Below are 17947 nucleotides of genomic sequence, written 5' to 3'. Positions count from 1 at the left end.
TCAACCTTTGAAAGTGAATCTTTAATTTACTTTGTGCTTGAACGATGTACAGCTAAGAAACTATTTTTATATTAAAATTGATGTACGTTATTAAAATTAATTTACATAATTATGTAAAAATAATTATGTAGCACACGCTCAAGTATGATAAATTGCTGCAAAAAGTTTCGATATTTTAACAATTAATTAAAAATAGCTTGAATATTCAATATAATTTTTTAAATAGTATAACATAATTTTTTTTTAGATATTTTAGCAAAATTCTTATTTTCGTGCGAAGTTACACTTTTTTGAAATTTGCCTATTTTTGGAGAGCATATTAGGTAATGTTTTAATTTTGCTGTCAAATATACTTTTCTGTGATAATAAAGATCTCTTTAGAATTAAAATTTCAGTTCAATGGATTTCAATTCTTTAATTGCACATTGAAAGAAAAATTGTTTTAAGTGAAAAAAAATACATTTTCTTGAAACCATGTATTTTGATGCAAGCATTCATATGTTTTGTTTAAGTAAAAATACTTCAAGTAAATTGACATATTACCTCAAGTATATAATTTTATATTTTTACATTCTTTTACATTTAAAAAATAATTTTACAAATAAGCTAACATTATTAAGCTTAATACAAGTTATTAAACTTAATTAAATTATTTTCTCGGATTAAACAAATCCGATTATCTTGTATATAAAAATAGTCTAGCAGTAAATAATATTTTCTAGAACTGCAAATGAGTAAAAATTATTTCTTCATTTTATTTAGATAAATATTTCAATTACGAAATTTTCAACTTGACTGCAAGTAAATGAGGTCCTGTTAAGACCCACATCGAGTAAATATAATTTTTTTGTTTCAAGACATCTTCTTTTCTGCCAGTGCACGAAAAGCGGCGTATAATTATTCACGACGATAATGGAATCGTATCGGTTTACAAGGCGTACATTTTACTATGTCTGCGGAAAACGAGGAAAAGAAACACTTCAACACAACCGATAACTCCTATCCACCCTAGATTCCGCGCGGAGCCCGGCGCTGCTGGTGCCGGACCCGGAGATTTCTCATTGTCATGTGTGCACGTATACGCGTTTATCTTTTATCGAGGGGGATATTTTTTTCCTTCCTCGCTCCGTTCTCGCGCGTTCTAACCGTAGGAAAATATCCGTGAGTGAATGACCACGCCCGGCATGCCGAGCCAGATCGGCGACGACGACGACGGCGTGACTCTGAACGCGCATAATCGCGGCGTAGAGAGCTCCCTATTGCGAATCGGTGCGTTTATTTATTGCTATCGAGATCCGGCTGGGAATCTAACGTTCGAGTTACTCGCTGATTACACGACGCGAAAATCGGCGTAAATGGCGCGCGCTTAATCCGCGCGAAATTCACTGTTTACGACGTACACGTTTATCGCGCTCGCTTCGACAAGGTATCCCACCGTCGCTGGAGAGAGAGAGAGTTCGGGGTTTCGATATTCCTGTCCTGACTATACGAACCTTACGACCTGGGGCAACGTAGGAGCACAAGTATAGCGTAGCACCGAGAAACTCGAGCACGCCGCTGAATTGCGCACGGAATCGCATTGACATGGATTAATTAAATGAACGCTGTATCGCGATCGACGATACGTCGAACCTCGCGAACGATTACGTAATGCGGACGCTATAGCGTTTAGCTAGTGCAACGATAAATGATACGCGCGTGCTGATATCGAGACAATTGCGTTGCGACCCGGCGAAATCGCGAGCGAAATGTCGTATAGGCGATTTCGCGTGGCTGAATGCACGTGCGAGAAATGGGAAGTGAAACCCGCTTACTCCGTCAAAATCTCCCATATGATTCTTCAGAATCTTTACTACAGAAAATCGGAAAAATCTGGAATTTAGCGAATTTATTTTTTTATCCTGGAAAATCTTGGGTTTTCATAAAATTTTATTGACACTCGGGAGAATTTTTGGGATTTTACTTTTAAATTTAAATTCTATTTCTCTTTTTCTCTGACAAATTTATTCTCGCATCATTTTTTCGTCAATGCAAAACGTCGACAATCGATTAGCAATAAATATGGCATGCACATTTATGTTACATTCACGTACACTGAAGAAAAAAAGTTGTGAACTTGATTAAATTTTTCAACCAGAGTAAATTTCTTCAATTCAAGTATTTATGTATTTACGTTAAAAATATATAAATGCTAAAATTAAGTATGTAAATATTTAAATTAAAGTTAAAATATTTTATGTATTTGTGTTAAATACATAAATACTTGAATTAATAAAATTCAATCAATTACCTAAATTGAAAAATTTTGTCAATTTAACAATTTTTTTCTCAGTATACATATTCTTGCGTGATCTGCGAGTTTTTATAAAAAAAAAATTAGTAATAATAGAAAACAATATATCGTTCTAAATTGATGTTGTGTATTTAATCATCTTTCGAATTCTGTATTTCTGATTACCTAAATTCGTATTTTGTGTACAGATCGTTATATGCCATATTTAGTTGATATTATTTCATTTTAATACTTTCTTCAAATTTATATTCAAAAGTGACTTTTTTGGGATTATATGATTAATAAAATAAAGTCAAAGCTGCATAAAAAAATGTTCCACTCTTATCTGGAATTTTGAATAAAAGTTCTGAAAAACTCGAGAATTTTCGGGAAATTTTTTTACAAAATTTGATTAAAAACGCCGAATTAATGTCCATTTCTATCAATGTAGATTAACTTTGATCTCGGTTTAACTTACTCTTCATCTTTTTCTAATTCTTAGAACTATTATAGTTTAAATAAAATCAAAGTTTATATACGTTGATGGACGTTTAATTAATTATTTGTTCTTCACAGTGCAGTGTAATGAAAAGCAGCTTATATTGTTCCAGGCCGCGGAGGGCTTCGTCTTCGTGGTGAGCTGCGATCGCGGAAGAATTCTCTACGTGTCCGAATCTGTCTCGCAGACTCTCAATTATTCTCAGGTATGGAATTATATTACACTTTGTATTCCGAAGTTTCGCGCTTCGAAATCTATTGTGTCTAATGTGGCGTACGAGATAATATCGCGTGAAAGCGAGTGTACAGCGCGCGCATAAGAAAATCTTCGTTCAATGGCTAATTAATCGCAATGTCCGTGCCATCATTAGCCTCTGTCTGAGTAATGTCTGCTGCGTATTCATCTCCCTGATTATAAATTATATTTTGAAATGGGTATTCAGTATGTGTATGTTTGACTGATCGTTGGGTTGCAATTGCAACTGCCACTGTGTCGCAACAATGCTAATTTGTGAACTTACAGTAAAAAACATTTTATATTTATGTGATGAAACTGTAGTCTTTAAAAAAATTTTTTGTTGAATTTTCAAGATACCTGATGTTAATTTAAAATAATGCGATTGTTATTTAAATATTTTGTGTTAAATTTAATATTTCTTAGTGCTAAAATAATATAATTTGTTGAATGAATAAGTAATTTGTGAGCGAATAAAAATAAGTAGTTTTAAAATTTAAATTTTAAAATATAATTGAATAAAAACGTTCGGTTTAGTTTAACATATTATATTATAAATATTTATTTTACAAAATAAATGTCTATAATGTTTTTCAATTGAATTTAACACAAAATTTTTTACTGAGTATCACAGTCGTTTGTCTTTCTTGTATTTTCATCACAATAAGCAAAACTTCTATTCTTGTTTATATATAAAGTAATAATAATCTTGCTTATAAATAATTTAATCTTCTTTAAAAAAAATTTGATAATATTAAATTTTAGTAAAATATATTTTTATTTTAATATTATAACAATCCTCTAAAGAGCACAGTATGATTGTTGTGATACTAATAATGTATAATAAAAAATTCTCATTCCTAGTAATATTGAAGATAGTATTTTCTATCTGACACTTTTTTCTCTTAATTCATGAAAATTTATTCTTGAATAATGAACATTTTGAAAATAAGAATATTCTCAAAATAAGAATGCTCTCTTTTTCTGTGTATATAGATTTCTAGGATTTCGATGATAATCAAAGTAACATGATACACCCAATGGAGGAATCAAACAAGCGTTTGTGTCAAAGAAGATCACGTGCTTCAGAAATCGGCATAAATATCACGAAATAGATTAGACAACATTGAGCAATTTAAGTTTCATTAAACAAAACGCTGGTTTGGTCTCGATTTAACTGACTTATATCGTTTTGAATTTTTACTGACTCGTACGTTTATGTCATCGTACAGGGTGACTTGTTGGGCCAAAGCTGGTTCGACATCGTGCACCCCAAGGATGTTGCGAAAGTGAAGGAGCAGCTCTCGTCCTCCGATCTCAGTCCGAGGGAGCGACTGATCGACGCGAAAAGTGAGTACCAGTCGTTGCTGTTACGTCCGTAGCGGTTCCGCGATGCTGCCGCAACTTCTTTGGATTTCGGTTTGGCGAGCCAAATCGGCCGCGCGCGCGGGCATTAATTTCTCCGGCCGCGCGCAAAGACTTTCCGCCTTCGAAGCCATTAATTATAGCGCCTTTCGACGTTGCTTCACACTCGACGCGTCGATCATTGCGAACGCAAATTAGTTGCCGCGCGCATCTCCTCCACCACCTTCACCTGATAAATGTCAGTCGCTCGGCAGCATTTGCTCGCGTAAGCTTTGTCGATAAACATCTTTGAATTGGCGTACCTAGCAGATAAGAGCGTTGCGAAAACTTCGCGCCGAACGAGGAAAGGAGACGAAGAGTTGTCGAACGAGTCTAATGCCAGGATTCCTCGGACATTGCATCGAGATGCGATCTGCATGTAAAGCCGACCGTCAAAGTATTTAAGTGCTAATAATTGCAACATTACATTAATACCGTGATAAATGTTTTTTTTTTTATTGCAATCGAGACATGAAAGAGATATGATGAATAAAGATAAGAAAGAGAAATATTAGAGGCGGCAGAAATAAAGAAAAAAGACGGGAGAAAACATGAGGTGGAAGGCAGAATAATGAGTGAAACTATTGATTGACAAGTGGACCGGTGCTGTCATTGTGATTGTTTCAGCCATGTTACCAGTGAAAACCGACATGCCCCAGGGCGTGTCACGACTTTGCCCCGGTGCGCGGAGATCCTTCTTCTGTCGGATGAAGCGCAAAGTCGACGGGGTCCGTTGCAGCGAGATGCAGGTGAAGGAGGAAGCCGACAACGCCGCTGGCTGCCACAGACGAAAAAAGCAACAAAACGTAGGTCAGTGCGGCTAATTAGAGGCTCGAAGATCGTAATCCAATCGGCAATCGTAAAGAAAAAAAATTGGAAAATTTAAATCGATTGTATCGTGAAAAGGGCTCGTGCCAAGAAATTCGTAAAATAACGACTTTTTATTTATCTTATACATTTGGAAAAGGAATTGCTGAAAAACTAAAATATTTAATCTAATACGTTCAACTAAACATTGGGTTTATGTAACCATTATTTAGTTGGTTTAGCACAAAATGGGCATCAAGTTCACTCATGTTAGCCATTAAAATTTTTTAATCAGGAATTAACTAAATCAATTTAATATTTAATTGAACATCGCGTCGGACTAAATATTTTTCGACAAAATTTTGTTTGATGTATTATTGTTATTTATTATATATTTTATTTACTTTATATGTATCGTATTTCTTTTGTCATTTTTTTTCTTAGGGTCTTTACGTTGATGTTTATTTTATTTATTTTTCAAAGTAAAAGATTTATTGATCAACGACAAGAGATATTTCATTTGTTGTTGAAAAAATATTTTTGTTCTCACAATAATAAATAAATAATAAAATGAGCATCAACGTAAAATTGATTACACAAACAGTCCCAACATTTTTGGCTGTTGTATTTTTAAATTAACATAGTTTTTCTTTAAATAAAAATACAATAATTCCAAGTTGTTTCTCTTCTCCGATGACGGATTCAATGTACCTTCAAGAAGCGAAAAACATTTTTGCTGTGCCAAAAATATGACGATTCAGCATATTTGAATCGGAGGGATGCAAACGCTTCTTTTCGGATTATACATACGACACGAAGATCTGTCGCCAAATTGATTCATCAAAGGTGAAGAGTAGAAACCGTGTAGTATCGCAACGAAACGCCGGTGAAAGGATCGCTGATATATCCTCAAATATCTCACCGGCAATCGTAAAGTCCCGATACTTTCCCTTATTTGCCGTTTCATCTTTTCTTATAAAATACAATTTTCGATATAATTTGTATCATTTGAAAGTTTGCAAAGTCGGCCTCAAATCGGCAAGTCTGCACAGAGACGCGTCTTTTTTAGATTGGAAGTATTGCGTGATTCAGTGCACGGGTTACCTGAAGTCTTGGGCGCCCGCGAAGATCGGCCTCGAGGAGCAGGAGGGCGAGGCCGACGGCGAGGCTTGCAATTTGTCCTGCTTGGTAGCGGTCGGCCGGATCCAAACGGCGATATCGACGACTGCGTTGCCGTCGAGGACGGCACCCCATTCAAAGCCTGTACAGTTCGTTTCGCGACACGCAATGGACGGCAAGTTTCTGTTCGTCGACCAAAGGTATACCGAGATCGTTAAAGATAGTTAAGCAGCGAAAAATATTTTGGATACATGAGAGAATCATCTTTTTCATCATTTAGAGTTACTCCAGTATTGGGCTTTCTACCTCAGGAACTGTTGGGCACCAGTATGTACGAATACTACCACCACGATGACATTCCTCACCTGGCGGGATCTCATAAAGCCGCGTTGCAGACTTCCGAGCGCGTTACCACACAGGTGATTAGTGTCACTCATCGTTATCATTCCGCAATCATTCCTCCGCGGTGATAATCGGATTAAAATTCATTTTAAGGCATTAAAATTGTTAATAACCGCACGATACTGGTGTCAAGGACATATTCCCGCGACTTGATCGTCGACTAACTCAACAAACAGAAATTGATTGAAATGGATAGAAATGGATTGCCGAACTCCAATTTTTGATTTTTTTAAAATTTATGTCAGCCTAATTAAAATTTAAAAATTTATTGAATCCACTTTAATCCATGAAGTTGAATTGAAACTACGAGATTATTATTCTTTCAAAAAAAGTTATGCGGATTATATAATCCAATTTAATTCATGTAAGGGGATTGAAATGACGTAATTGCTATTTTTTAATCCAAAATGTATTAAAATGGATTACAAATTTTCAATTTATTAAAATTAATTTTCTTTTATTGTGAAACGTAAAGAGGTATCTACGCTCACGATAACGATTCCGCATTTTGATCTCGCGCGTGTTGTTGCTTTCACAGATCTACAGGTTCAGAAGCAAGGGCGCGAACTTCGTACGATTGCAGTCCGAGTGGAAATCCTTCAGGAATCCATGGACCAAAGACATCGAGTATCTAATCGCCAAGAATTCCGCTGTCTTGTAAGCAACGATTACCGACATTCCACGCGTCGCGCGCGATGTTGCTGTATAAAGAGTATAAAGAGTTCTCTGTCGCTTTTTCAGCTGCGACGCGCATTTAGGAGGAAATAACAGATCTGAGGACTCGAGCGTGCAGGGCAACTTTGATTATTTCACGCAGAGTAAGTGCAATTTGAAGCGCGCGTTTATGCGACGTTATCGCGACTTGCCGGAGCAATTGGTTGAGGGGTCATGCTTAAATTCCTCGTTAACAGGTAATGGATTAGAAAAACTGATCTCGAGCCACGTGGAGGTAAGCAAGATCGGCCGGCAAATAGCGGAGGAGGACTTACAAAGGCGCGGAGAAGATTCTTCTTCGGGCAGCAGCCCTGGTCCAGCGACGGAGATCGGTTTATTGAATATCGAAGTGAGTATGTCTGAATTCGATCGGGTCCAACTGACCTTCTTATTATTTGTCTATGATTAAAGTCGCAAATCACGACGTCGCCGGAGAGGATACCTGACGTTTCCCAGCCGAGTGGCATCGGCAGCGACAACAACAGCAGCAGCAATCCCACGTCGACGCTCAACCACATAGCGAACAACGTGCAACTCAACAGCATCGTGAATGACCAAGGTCATAGCTATTACTGTCTCTAAGGAATCGTTTTTTTTTTGGTGTGTAGTACGCTCGCCCAAAATTATTCACAGATAAAAGAAAATAGAGAGCGGAGCTCTCACGAGAGAAAGGGTTTTGCTAGGGCGCGTGTACGAAAACAATTTGATCAATTTAATATAAAATTTCTCCTTAAGGAAGATTACGAGAGGCAAATTAAGTAATACTATGCAGAGCGTAGCGTTAATTCTGTTTTTCGACACAGCTCAAGCGCGTGTTGATATTAGCGATATCACGCACAACGTAATATCCTGTCCACCTCCTTTCAGGAGCGTCACCAGACGACGACATGATGGATATAATTGGTGGCACTGCGATTAACGAATCGCCAAATCCGATCCCGTCTGACGGCAACGACGAGGCAGCGATGGCTGTCATTATGAGCCTGCTGGAGGCGGACGCGGGTCTGGGCGGTCCCGTGGATTTTTCTGGATTGCCATGGCCGTTGCCATAATACGTATGCATTTTAGTCTGCGATTGTAGAATGCAGTAAACGTTTTTTGATCAGACGAGAAGCATTCAGAACGTTCATACGAGACTTGGTGCTAAAATGGTGCTTTTAAGGTAATAGGATTTGGTTGAGCGAACTGTAGCTTCTAAACGGAACTTCTAAATCACAATCAATTAACTGTCTTTATTGATATCCGTGAATCCTATATATATATATATATATATACATATATACATACATACATATATATATATATGTATGTATGTTATATTCCTTCGTCTGTCTTTTGCTGCTGACAATGAGTACTCAAAAGAAACTTAAAAGAAAGAAATAATTTGTGTTTAGCAGCAAGAGACGAATGAAGCGTTGACGAACGCCCTCAAAGATTACAGTGGTGTGACAATAGTGCGGACAATAATGTGCGAATACCTAACGTTCTAGTGACAAATTGACGTTATACGTGTAAATATACAGGCACGCAGTGCATGCACGCGTGATATGCCATTTAAGTGTACCTAATTAAATCGTAGGAATATTTGTACGTGAAGACTTTCAGCAAATAAATCTTTTAACTTGGCGAACGTACGGAGCAAGCAGAGTTTACTCGTTATGTGTGCATATGGACTCCCGAACGTACCATCTAGAAATGATGTATTGATAACTAAATTATTCTGATGCTGCAATCTAGCAATTCTGTACATTTCATTTCTTCATACGACTCAAACCTATGCGAAAGTATCGTAATATTTCTAAGAGAGATACAAGTGGAATGTCGTAAGGTAAGAATTAATGTAAATAACATGACATTACTGCTGTAATTTATTGTCTGATATTAAAAAAGAGATATTCACAAATATTCACAAGACATCTTGGTATCTACATTTGGTACAAATAAATGAAGGTGAATCTCTTGTGTATAAATCAAGGTAATTGCGAGAAATTCTTTCTTACACCAATTTCAGAATACATGATATTTTAAATCATAGAGGGATTCTGTTTTCAAGAATTCATTATCATTTTGGCAAGAGATTACAAATTAAAACTCCTATTAAAAACAACTCGCATTCTTCAAGTAAATATAATTCAAACGAAATAAAACAACTAAAACATAGTTGTAAATTCGTATTTTAAAGGCTAAATTTGCAATATTATGAGAACACAGTTTGCCAGGTTGAATTATATTCTGAGGTGCAAATTTTGAAATATAACTTTTTCCGTACGTTTTTATGTTAATTACAGAAACTATCATATGAGCTCAGGCAAGTTTTTTTTATATACAATGTGAGATAAATTATATGATTATTTACATCAATGCTAATGAGAAAATTATCAATATATCGTGTACTCTGATGTCCAAATAAATCATCGTGATATTAACGGTGATATCTTCTACATAAGTACAAAATCGTTGTTAGATGTTTAATAAAGAGAATTTCTCATAATTGCAAAGATGGAAAATTGTCATAATTGTTTATAAATACTCGTATTTGTTAGAATTACTGATTAAGAAAAATAACCGAGAAGTGAGATTAAAATTAATTATCGAGCAACTCGTAATCGCCAGTTGATACATGATAACGGTGCACAATTTTAGAGCTTTAAATGTCTAAGCCCGATTCACAGAGTACACAACAATTACAAGTGTACGTTACAATAATTTGTATCCACGAATAAAATGTTTAAATGTTAACAACCCCCTGATTCCGAATCTGACATTTTCATATATGGTTTCTTGTTTTTCTTATGCTTTTTAGATACATTATCTTCTAAGTTACTTGAAGAAAGATCGCTATTTGATACACATTGCTTTTCAGATTTAATATGTTTAGGAATAATGCCCCCTGTCTGACAAATTATTTCTTTGTTTTCTGTCTTTATTGATACAGTTTCCGGATCAGATTCTTTAGATTTCTTCGTGTGTTTTTTCTTCTTTTTCTTTTCTGTTTCACTATGTTGCTCTTCTTTTTCAACTTTAATATGTTTGACAATAATGCTCTCTGCCATACAAATTTTATCTTCTTTTTCTGTCTTTATTGATACAGTTTCCGAATCAGATTCTTTAGATTTCTTCGTATGTTTTTTCTTCTTTTTCTTTTCTGTTTCACTATGTTGCTCTTCTTTCTCAGCTTTAATATGTTTGGGAATAGTGCCCTCTGCCATACAAATTTTATCTTCTTTTTCTGTCTTTATCGATACAGTCTCCGAATCGGATTCTTTAGATTTCTTCGCATGTTTCTTCTTTTTTTTCCTTTCTGTTTCACTGTATTGTTCTTCTTTTTCAGTTTTAATATGTTTAGAAATAGTGCCCTCTGTCATACAAATTACTTCTTTTTCTGTCTTTATTGATACAATTTCTGAATCAGATTCCTTAGATTTTTTTGCCTGTTTCTTTCTCTTTTTCGTCTCAGTTTCAGTAATACTATCTAACGGAATAGAACTTTCTCTCTTCATTGCTTTACGTAACTCCGTATGTTCATCTAAAACTGTATCATCACTAAGCAACGATTTAGATATTTTCTTGCTTTTCTTATGTTTTTTAGAAACATTATCGACTTCTGAATTATTCAGAAACTCGTCAGTACTTAATACAGTATCTTGTATATTTTGGTATCGCGATTTCTTTTCAGATTTGATAGTTACAGAACTATTATTTTTTACGTTATCAGACGCCTCTGATATGTTTTCAACTTTACAAACAGATTCTGTATCATTTTCATGAGACTTTTTATGTTTTTTTCGATGTTTCTTCCTCTCTTTTTCAGAAACACCATCATCTTCTGATATTCCATTAGCTGAAGCATCAATTCTCATAGAAGTATTCATACTTTCAATTGTACTGTCTACATTATCAATATTATTTAAACTTAATCTACAACCTTGCGAGTAATCGGATCTCAAAGTGGCGCAGATGTAAGGGGGTTTACTTTTGTTGTCTATTTGACTCACACAACATTTCACTTCTTGACCGATCTCTACAAGCTCACCTGGCCATTCCTCTGTATCATCTGGTTTTGGAATAGATATTGTATATATTTTATGAACCAGCACTACAATGTGATCCAAGCCTTTCTTATTCACTATACCTGCAAAATAATGGGAATTATTATAAATCAGTATTTCATAAAACTGGATAAATTGATTGAATAGAAATAAATTATAATTTATAGAAATTAATAAGTTGAATCTATTGTAATCATAATTACTGGAATTACTACATTAGTGAAACATGTAACAATTTGTATAGCAAAAATATAATTTATCTTACCTTTTAGGAATGTTCCGACCGTGGGAGAAAACAGATAAAAATCTGCTTCAACATCAACGTGAATGAAGGGAGAGTCATATAGAATTTCTCCTAGATTGCTAAGCAATTTAGGGCTTCGAAAGGCTAGCATAAACCCTTTCAATCTAAAATATAAAATTTTTATTAAATTCCTCCCAATTATATGTATCATTTGTGAAAGAGATCTTAGAATATTTTCTTCCTAGCAATTTTTTATTTGTACATTGTAACTTATCACCTAATTTGTTGTCACATAATTTTATTTAAACATAATTTTATTGTGGCTTGCATACAGATAAATCACAAAATAATAAAGTTATTTTATGTGCAACAAAGAGATACTTATATTTCAATAATGGATGTTTGATCTTTCACTTTTATAAACATTAAATAAAATATCAATTAAGATGTATAAATAATTGAGAAATCAGAGATGAATATTTGTGCTGTGTTAAAAAAATATATAAATAAATGCGTACTCCCTGTCGTAAGTGTTCAACGACGATCCTAAAATCTGGTTGATACCTCGCTGAATGTTGTTCAAGTGGTATGGATGTAGCGCGAGGTGTTTGGTGGTTCTCGCGAAGTGCACGTGAGATTCCTCGTCCTCCAGGAGTCCACTGAGCTCCAGGGAGGTCCACTTTACTTCACTTCGATTCATTTGAAATTTCGTTTATAATATGTGCCGGAAAAACATTTTGCGAAATAACCGAAATAACGTGTAATAGGTTAGGACGCAGCAAATGTTTTTGAGGTTAGTTTCACTGTTCGACTCCCGCGCTAATCAGCGGACAAAACACAAATTCTCAAGCTCAGCGTCTGTCTCTGTCAAAGAGGTTGTGTCTCGTCGTTACTTCATAGGTTTATTCTCTTTTCATACTTCAGGGTTGAACTGGGTTGACTTGCATATTTCATCATTCTCTTTTTCTCTCCAATGTGAAAATAAAAAGAGAAAAGATAACCATGCATGCATGCAGTTCAGTTCTTCGGATGTAAAAAGAAAACAAATCAGTCATTCTGGAATGTTTTGGAATCTTTATTGTTACAAGTAATAACAAATCACAACAAGCGGTAAGTCGTATATATGCTGAATGAATGTAAGATTATTGTTTAGTTTAATTAACGAAACTCTTTGTTTTATTACATGTTATATTGTTATATTGTTTTGTCGTACAACTAGGAACTGCGCGTGAATTTAAAATACCGAGTCGCCGTCATCTGGCAATTATGAATTCGAAAAAGACCATAACCTTCGGCAAGATAAGTGCCAATTTGAATAAATCAGTGTCCGAGGAACCAGTAGAGACTTCCAGCTCCGGGGGATTCGGCACTTTTGGTAAGAAACGTGAAGAAAACAATGTGAAAAAGATGGATGAGATCAAGCCAGAGGATGAGGAAGAGACCCAGAATATGCAGAAGATGATGGGCATCATGAGTTTTGGTAAGAAGGCCAAGTCCTTTGATGTGCAGGAAATGATGGAAAACATCACCAAGACCATAAACAGCAACAAACAAAGTGTGATCGAAAAGGAGAAACCCAGGGAAATTGTGGAACCTAAAGAGGACAAGGTGAGCGACAATAATGACGATGACGAAGACGACGACAATTTCATTGGCCCACCTATACCATCTTTGATGCTTGTTACTTCGGAAGCGACTAAGGATTCCAATGCAGAAAAGAAGACTGAGAAGACTGAAAATGATGACGATGACGATGACGATGACAATGATAAAGAATCTGAAGAAGAAGAAGAAGAAGAAGAGGTATGTATTCAGAATGTTTGAACTGAGAAATTTAAAACTGAAAAATTTGAAAATTTCAGGAAATGTCTTGTTTATCTCTGAAAATCATAGATTTTTTCATGAAATTTTATTCAAGCTTGCAGAAATTTTTGAAATTTTATTTTTAAATTTAAATTCTATCTCTTTTTGGCAAGATGTTTTGTTTATCACTTTTTCTAATTTTTGATAATACCAAATATTGACAATCAATTAGTAATAAATATGGCATACACATCCAGGTATGTCTTTGCAAATTTTTATTAAAAAATTAATGATAAGAAACATCAGAGAGTTATCATTCTAAATTGTATTGTGTGTTTAATTATGTTTTCATCTTTCTATATTATGTTATTACAGGTAACATTGAGGGACAAGATTCCTTGTTCTCATGAGGTCTCAATGACTCATGGCACCAAAGCAGTGATTGCCATTGCAGCGGATCCATCAGGGGCTCGACTAGCGTCCGGCTCCATTGACTATGACGTCTGTTTCTGGGATTTTGCTGGCATGGACACAACCATGAAGAGCTTCAGGACCTTGCAGCCCTGCGAGAATCATCCCATCAAGTGCTTGCAGTATTCTATGACCGGGGATGTGATACTGGTGATCTCAGGGGCAGCGCAGGCAAAGGTCCTGGATCGAGATGGCTTTGAGAAATGCGAGACTGTTAAGGGCGATCAGTACATCACAGATATGGCGCGCACGAAGGGCCATACCGCCAGTCTAAACAGCGGTTGTTGGCATCCATTCACAAAAGAAGAGTATATGACCTGTTCTCAAGACAGCACCTGTCGAATATGGAATTTATATAGGCCGCGTGCACATAAGAGCCTGATAAAGTGTCGTGCGCAAAACGGCGTGAAAACTATTCCTACCACGTGCGCCTACAGCCGAGAAGGCGCGGCCGTTGCTTGCGGTTGTATAGACGGCTCGATTCAGATGTGGGACCACAGGAAGAATTTTGTGAACCCATCCCTTATGTTACGCGGTGCGCACGCACAATCCAGCGAGGTGTCGAGTCTGAGCTTCTCGTATCTTGGGCAACTGTTGGCGAGCAGAGCCTGCGACGACACTTTGAAATTGTGGGACTTACGAGCGTTCAAAGTGCCAATCTTTGAAGCCAAGGGACTGTTCTCGCGTTACGATACCACAGATTGCATGTTCAGTCCAGATGACTCGATGATCGTCACGGGGGAATCTTTGAACAAAGGAGAGACGACTGGCAGGGTGTTGTTCTATGACAGTAAAACATTCAACTTGGTCAGAGAGATTCCCGTGACAAACTCGCATGTGATAAAGACTCTATGGCACCCGAAATTGAATCAGGTGTTTGTCGGCTGTGGCAATGGCATTGTCAAGGTATACTACGATTCCAAGAAGAGCATGAGAGGCGCCAAATTGTGCGTCGTCAAGACGCACATGAAGCAGAAGCACATCGAGATAATGTCCACCCAGCAGATTATAACACCTCACGCGCTTCCCCTATTCCGTCAGGACAGGCCCAAGTCAGTTCGCAAGCAGATGGAAAAGGATAGGCTCGATCCGGTGAAATCGAGGCGTCCAGATTTGCCTATCACCTCTGGCCAGGGTGGCAGAGTGGCATCCTCCGGAGGAACGCTTAGTTCCTACGTTATACGCAATCTTGGGCTGAGCAAACGGATAGAGGACGATCAGGATCCCAGGGAGGCTATTCTCAAGTACGCAAAGATAGCTGAGGAAGAACCGTACTGGATCGCACCCGCGTACAAGAAGACGCAGCCGAAAACAATTTTTCAAAACGATGATCAAGATAGTAGTGGGCCGAGTAATAAGAAACAAAAAACTTAGGACTTATATTCACTTTGTACATACGTAAGTACTATGTAATTATGTGTATTCATTTGGTATAGTATATATAGCGAATTAATCAGAGAACTTTTTTGAAAATGTTACGTTGTAGAATATTGAATATTGTACAAAATGCGTTTAATTTAATGTATTGGGACAATGGTTTACAGTGGCACATATGTGGTTGAATAAATTTATGTATAAATATCTAAACTTTAAAAAATATTTAAACACTGCAAACTTTTGTCCCAACCTAATAATATTATTTTAATTGTTTAGTTCATATTAGTCTTTGCTATACATAAATCTAATAGAATTTAATGTCTTATTATGTTTTGTAATATTTGTCCAATAAAGATGTATTTATAAATAATATCAAAGTTTTTAGACTGGCGGATAAATATTAATTACATGTATCTTTCTTTTTTATAGGTAAAGAATATGTTTAAAAGAATATAATTATTACACTTGAATAAGAATGTATTCACAATGTTGGATGGCAGATTTTTTGATAATATTTACCTTATGTACTTTTTCTTCTTATATGAATGAAGAATTTAATTTATAAATTTGTCTTATTTGCGTAAGGCTTCATAAAGTTGGACAGTCTATTTTTGAAAAAGTTGATTACATTTATTTTTATTTATAATTAAATGAAGACCATGTTTACTTATAAAACTTAAAAATATATATCTATCATTACATTTAAGTAAAGGATACATTTACAAAGTTAAGTGGTTGATTTTTAAAAAATGATAGATTTATAAAAAAAAATGGACTTCTGAAGGACTTCTATGACCATGTGACTAAGCATAGCATAACCTCTTGGTGGTTGGTGCTGGTGCGAAGTCCTTGATTGTGAGCTGAAGGCACCAACTCTCCAACCGGATAAACTCTCCAACCGGATAACAAAAAAAAAATGGTTGACGTTCGAACGATTTGAACTGCGAAGTTCAAATTTCCGAACCAAACTTGCAACATATTCATTCCGCTGCTAAAAGATAAACCAGGTATCTTCTACCGTGTTGTTCCTGTTCCATAAACATGGATAAGAGAAAAAGCATTAATCGAGTACTAAGACAAAACTCTAGACGTAGATCCAGCAACTTTATGAATTCCTTTGTTTTCGATTCAGATACAACTATCGTGGGTGAAGGTAAAGCATCTTTCCTTTGTCATTTTGCTTTATGGTGATTTATTGCCACAGGCAAACCAAAACTTAAACATGATCTTTGATGAAATTTTCATGTATCTTTTTTCTACAGGACGAACATTTTGGAATAATCTGGAGGTAAGTACACCTCCGCGGTACTCTCTGATTTACAGTAGAAACGAGACTGCTAGATAATTGAATGAAAATTCACAAATAGATTCTATTCAGAGTTCTTCAGAGTGGTGGGATAATTTGGAAACCTCTAATAATAAGCATACTGCTTTAACAAAACACAATTTTAATGCAGGTAGAAATTAGCAATTTAACTTTTTATTATAGATTATAATACTCATGACACATGTTACCTTTTAGGAATAGTTAAACGCAATATACTGCAAACTTCGACATCTGAGAAAAAGAATTGGAGCGCGATTTGAAAAAGGTTCAGCTGAAAGCCACGAAAGGAAAGAGCATTGACAAATATGCCTTCTTGAAAGCATTGGATCTTACTGAAACCGCTGTCTGTACCAATGAAACTAACTCTTTGAATTTATTGCACCCAAATGTGGAAAAGGCAATATCTAATGCTAATGAGATTGTTGTCTCTTCGCATGCAAGTGATGAAAGCATCAAAATTCCTTCTGGCAAATATTTAAAATCTTGCTTTATACAGCTCGCACGGATAAGTATAGGAAAAAATGCCTTTGCAAATGTTTTGGTTAATAATAGCTCAAGTTCTAGGTTTGATCTGAATAAGGAAAATGATATTGATGAGAAACTCCATTAATGCTACGATTATCATTGTTCAGTCCTTCAGAAAGACCTGTCAATGGATCTAAGAACAATATCACGAACAAGAGTTCTCCAATTCATAATAAGGAAAATGATATTGACGAAACTCCATTAATGCTACGATTGTCATTGCTCAGCTCTTCAAAAAGATCCATCAATGGATCTAAGAACAATATCACGAACAAAAGTTCTCCAATTTATAATAAGGAAAATGATATTGACGAAACTCCATTAATGCTACGATTATCATCGCTCAGCTTTTCAAAAAGATCCATCAATGGATCTAAGAACGATATCACCTACAAGAGTCACCTACAAGAGTTCTCCAATTCATAAAAGTCTAAGATTGTCTTTAAATGTAGCTAAGAGACAATCATTAAACTTGCAAGTCAGAGACAATAGTAACGTTGATTCGAGCGGCTCGTTAAAGCCTGTGTATGTAGTATGTGAAGTTATTGATAATTTACTCAATGATGCAAATAGAGAATATAATTCAAATATATCTGAACAAACGTTCAAATCAAGTCCTGGCAAGGCTGTTTAGCTTTGATTTGCCCTCCAATATTATAAGTTATTGCTCCTAAAAAATTACTTTTGATGCCCCATGATA

The 17947-nt window shown here is 35.7% G+C and overlaps 3 protein-coding genes across 15 annotated transcripts in view; 2 read left to right on the top strand and 1 right to left on the bottom strand.

The window, feature by feature from the left end:
• LOC105204019 (aryl hydrocarbon receptor nuclear translocator-like protein 1) overlaps positions 1-9187 on the top strand; it is a 40988-nt gene extending 31801 nt beyond the window's left edge. For 2 of the 7 annotated variants that reach the window (XM_039450317.1, XM_026134786.2), the window contains 10 exons: positions 2884-2976; positions 4238-4355; positions 5037-5219; positions 6286-6535; positions 6616-6754; positions 7276-7394; positions 7479-7555; positions 7649-7800; positions 7863-8010; positions 8319-8503. In XM_039450317.1, the coding sequence (XP_039306251.1) occupies positions 2884-2976; positions 4238-4355; positions 5037-5219; positions 6286-6535; positions 6616-6754; positions 7276-7394; positions 7479-7555; positions 7649-7800; positions 7863-8010; positions 8319-8503 (1464 nt within the window). Of the gene's footprint in view, positions 1-2868; positions 2977-4237; positions 4356-5036; positions 5220-6285; positions 6536-6615; positions 6755-7275; positions 7399-7478; positions 7556-7648; positions 7801-7862; positions 8011-8318 lie in introns of those variants that run through there. The other 5 variants (XM_039450318.1, XM_039450316.1, XR_005574973.1 and 2 more) reach the window with 5 other exon arrangements.
• Positions 9188-9301: 114 nt separating this feature from the next.
• LOC105204020 (FK506-binding protein 5) lies at positions 9302-12591 on the bottom strand. 2 transcript variants are annotated; one of them, XM_011173012.3, is made up of 3 exons: positions 12263-12591; positions 11766-11908; positions 9302-11583 (listed from the first exon to the last, which is right to left on the bottom strand). In XM_011173012.3, exons 1-3 carry the CDS (start codon positions 12442-12444, stop codon positions 10187-10189), a joined length of 1722 nt encoding a protein of 573 aa, XP_011171314.2. In that variant the 5' UTR covers positions 12445-12591; the 3' UTR covers positions 9302-10186. The 2 variants fall into 2 exon arrangements, with proteins under 2 accessions (XP_011171314.2, XP_039306257.1); XM_039450323.1 differs by having other exon boundaries at positions 12309-12525.
• Positions 12592-12679: 88 nt separating this feature from the next.
• LOC105204021 (gastrulation defective protein 1 homolog) lies at positions 12680-16284 on the top strand. 6 transcript variants are annotated; one of them, XM_039450321.1, is made up of 4 exons: positions 12682-12854; positions 12964-13547; positions 13923-15416; positions 16152-16284. In XM_039450321.1, the coding sequence occupies exons 2-3, from the start codon at positions 13011-13013 to the stop codon at positions 15390-15392; spliced, it is 2007 nt and encodes a 668-aa protein (XP_039306255.1). In that variant the 5' UTR covers positions 12682-12854; positions 12964-13010; the 3' UTR covers positions 15393-15416; positions 16152-16284. The 6 variants fall into 6 exon arrangements, with proteins under 6 accessions (XP_025990574.2, XP_025990573.2, XP_039306255.1 ...); XM_011173014.3 differs by lacking the exon at positions 16152-16284 and adding an exon at positions 15825-16126; XM_026134789.2 differs by lacking the exon at positions 16152-16284 and having other exon boundaries at positions 12680-12854; positions 12964-13539; positions 13921-15767.
• The last annotated feature ends 1663 nt before the right edge of the window (positions 16285-17947 follow it).

Source organism: Solenopsis invicta, chromosome 6, assembly GCF_016802725.1.
Source record: "Solenopsis invicta isolate M01_SB chromosome 6, UNIL_Sinv_3.0, whole genome shotgun sequence".
Classification (NCBI taxonomy): domain Eukaryota; kingdom Metazoa; phylum Arthropoda; class Insecta; order Hymenoptera; family Formicidae; genus Solenopsis; species Solenopsis invicta.
This window is presented reverse-complemented; position numbering and strand designations above follow the sequence as displayed.